We start from the raw sequence: 3008 nt of genomic DNA, 5'->3' as shown, positions 1-3008 counted from the left end.
TTGCTCCTGTTTTCTCGTACTTGATGCGTTGCATCCTAGATCAGGGCAAGTTTCCATCTTCACTAAAGTTAGCTCATGTTGTTTCAATTTTTAAGGGGGAGATAAGTCGCTCCCCAGTAATTATAGGCCGATTTCTCTCGCTTCGAATATTGCGAAGGTGTTTGAGAAGATCATGAAGTTCAAACTTGTTGAATTTCTTGATATTCATGAAGTCCTTCCTCCTAGCCAGTATGGGTTCCGAGCACATTTTAGCACGGTTACCCAACTGATTGATCATATTGAGCAGGTTGTTGAGGGACTAGAGAGCCATGAATCAGTTGATGTAGTTTATCTCGACTTCGCCAAGGCCTTTGACAAGGTAGATCATGGTCTTTTAGTTAACAGGCTCCATGAGATTGGGATCCATGGCAAGGTTCTCAATTGGTTAAAAAGTTTCATTTCTGGTAGGAAGCAATTGGTTAAGGTTGAGGGATCCCACAGAAGCATACATGATGTCAAGTCATTTGTTCCCCAGGGTTCGATCTTAGGGCCCCTCCTTTTCATAATATTCATTGCCCCGCTTCAAAAGCTTAGTATTACTGCCAGTCTCTCTTCTTATGCTGACGATACAAAGTTAGTTTATGGTAGGAATGGCCAAGATTCCAGTAGCCTTGCAAAGGACTTAGATCGAATCTACTCTTGGGTAACTGGGAGTAATATGGCCCTTCGTCTTGGAGAAAATCAACAAGGACGTCCTTTACCAATGCCTCTATGATTTTGCATGGGATGTTAGTTAATGAGATGGGTCTATAATTCTTGCATTCTCGTCTATCTCCACTCTTATGAATAGGGGTACCGCTTGCTCGTCTCCAGTAGGATGGAAGAGGTCAACTCTGAAAGAACATTTTAAAGATTGTCAAAGGAACATATACCTCACTGAGCTTTTTCAAGACAAAAATGGACCACAAGCCGACGCTGTCTTCAATTTCTTGATCCCTTTCTTAACATTGCTCGGAGAGAAATGTACAAAGGGCGTTCCTTGACCAAAAGAGGAGATGCCATCATTTCCCTTAATGTTTGGGCTTCCCGGCAGATGGGGCTCCCTGCCATAACAGCCAAAAGACCCAACAAATTCTGGACAAAAGAGATGTGAGCTGGATTCTTGGATGATCAGCTTACCCCTCCAGTCTCACCAGTGAGACGACTGCCAGAGTGGTTGAAAATGCTTTTTGAAAGTTGTCAAAAATATCAAAACAAATCCTTTTAGTTTTTAAGCATATGACCGTTTAGTCTGAGCTTAGATTCAATAAATAAATTAGATCAAAATTAAGCACTCTAATTTTACGCCGTAGAAAACTGGAAAAGATGAATTTAAGTATTTTTTCTCGAAACTTGATCAAGCTTTTTGACCACCGTGATGAGACGGGTGAGACGAGAGGAGACGAGACGACTATATGGAAGAATCCAGCTTGAATTGCTTGAGGCTGACATATCCCTCTGGCCCCCCAATTTGTGGACGTGACAAATCATTCAGGTAATTGTTATATTAGGCTGCTTTTTAAATAAAGTTCAACTAAAAAAGGATATTGAATTTTCTAGTATGGCAGAGGCGTATTCCGGATTTAGTGATTCAGAAGAAGGTCAGTACCTTCTTAAGCTTGTCCAGGAACACAAGCTTGGGGAATTTGCTGGGAATCACGGACGGACATGCAAGCAAACTCAAGCTATCTAGGAGGAGGTGGCAAACAAATTCTCATCCATTTCTATCAAACCTTTCACCGGGGCTCAAATCCAATCCAAATGGAGGAATATGGCTTATCCTGCCAGACGGAAATTTCCCAAGCCAAGGCAACCATGGTATGATGTTGCATAAGAAAAATGATTGCAAGAATTGCCATGCAGTATGAAATTAATTCTTAGTTTAAGACTGGTGGTGGTCCCAAGCCCAAAGATGCCGAAATTGATGACTTGAGCCTAGAAAATGTCGACACTACTGGAAGGACCTTCACCATACCCAACCCATATGGTTGTGGAGAGGGAGATAACTCTGGATGGGACAATTTGATTGATGAACGAGGGAGTGAAAGTGAGATTGCCCGCAATGAAGGAGCCAGAAGTGATGCTCTTGCATTAGCACCAGCTGGAGACTCTCCTAGCATTCTCCCTGTGGTTCATGGTCCTACTAGCACCTCTGTTTCCGGACGTGCCAATTCATCACAATGGAATTATTGCACCCAAGAGACAGCACCAGAGGAAGAGTTCCAGAAATTTGTAAGAACAGCTAAGGCATGCAGGGTGGAAGAATATGAGAGTAAGAGAGAATTGTACATCCTGTCTATCTTGGAAAAAGAGGCATCACTCCAATCCCTCCAATGAAATAGTTCAGAGTTTAACTTTGTTATTATTTCCAGCGCAAGCGCGTGACATTGAAGAAGCCCAATTGGAATTTGACACAGAAAGGAAGAAGTTGATGTCCATCCAACAAGAAGAGGCAACATTAAAGGCCAAGATTGTCAAGCTTGAATTTGCTGCCAAAAAGGTGGAGATTCAAAGGAAACTCAATTTGATTGATCAAGAATTAGAGGAGCTTCTTTGCTGAAAATTTGTTTCCTTTCTTTGTTCCCTAATAATTATTGTTCGTTTCATTTTGTCTATTTTGCTTCTAATTTCCTCTTTGTTGCACTTATTTCACATATGATTTATTTCTTCATCTTCTTCAAAAGAATAAATAGTCATTAAAAAAATCTGATATGATTTTCACAGCAACACGTCAGATGCATTTCCCACACCCTCGTCTCCTAGTCCGATATAAAACTGAAGGAGGCCCACTTGCTCACCATCTTCATCTGATCCCTCAGGAAGGTCTTCATTGAAATGGGGCACTCCCGCATGGTTTCGTGAGTGCATATTTTGAGATGCGATTTGTACCCAGTTGCACCTACTGAGAGTATCAGATAGTTTCGTGAACGCAATTTTGAATTGCGACTGGGTAAAATTTAGTACTGTTCCGTCCACCAGCCAGGGGTGAA

At 41.7% G+C, this 3008-nt stretch overlaps 1 protein-coding gene across 1 annotated transcript; it reads left to right on the top strand.

The window, feature by feature from the left end:
• The first annotated feature begins 1564 nt into the window (after positions 1 to 1564).
• On the top strand, positions 1565 to 2355 carry LOC131891261 (uncharacterized). The gene is made up of 2 exons (XM_059240793.1): positions 1565 to 1836; positions 1900 to 2355. Exons 1-2 carry the CDS (start codon positions 1687 to 1689, stop codon positions 2353 to 2355), a joined length of 606 nt encoding a protein of 201 aa, XP_059096776.1. The 5' UTR covers positions 1565 to 1686.
• The last annotated feature ends 653 nt before the right edge of the window (positions 2356 to 3008 follow it).

The sequence above is a fragment of the Tigriopus californicus genome, chromosome 12 (genome assembly GCF_007210705.1).
Source record: "Tigriopus californicus strain San Diego chromosome 12, Tcal_SD_v2.1, whole genome shotgun sequence".
NCBI classification, from domain to species: domain Eukaryota; kingdom Metazoa; phylum Arthropoda; class Copepoda; order Harpacticoida; family Harpacticidae; genus Tigriopus; species Tigriopus californicus.
This window is presented reverse-complemented; position numbering and strand designations above follow the sequence as displayed.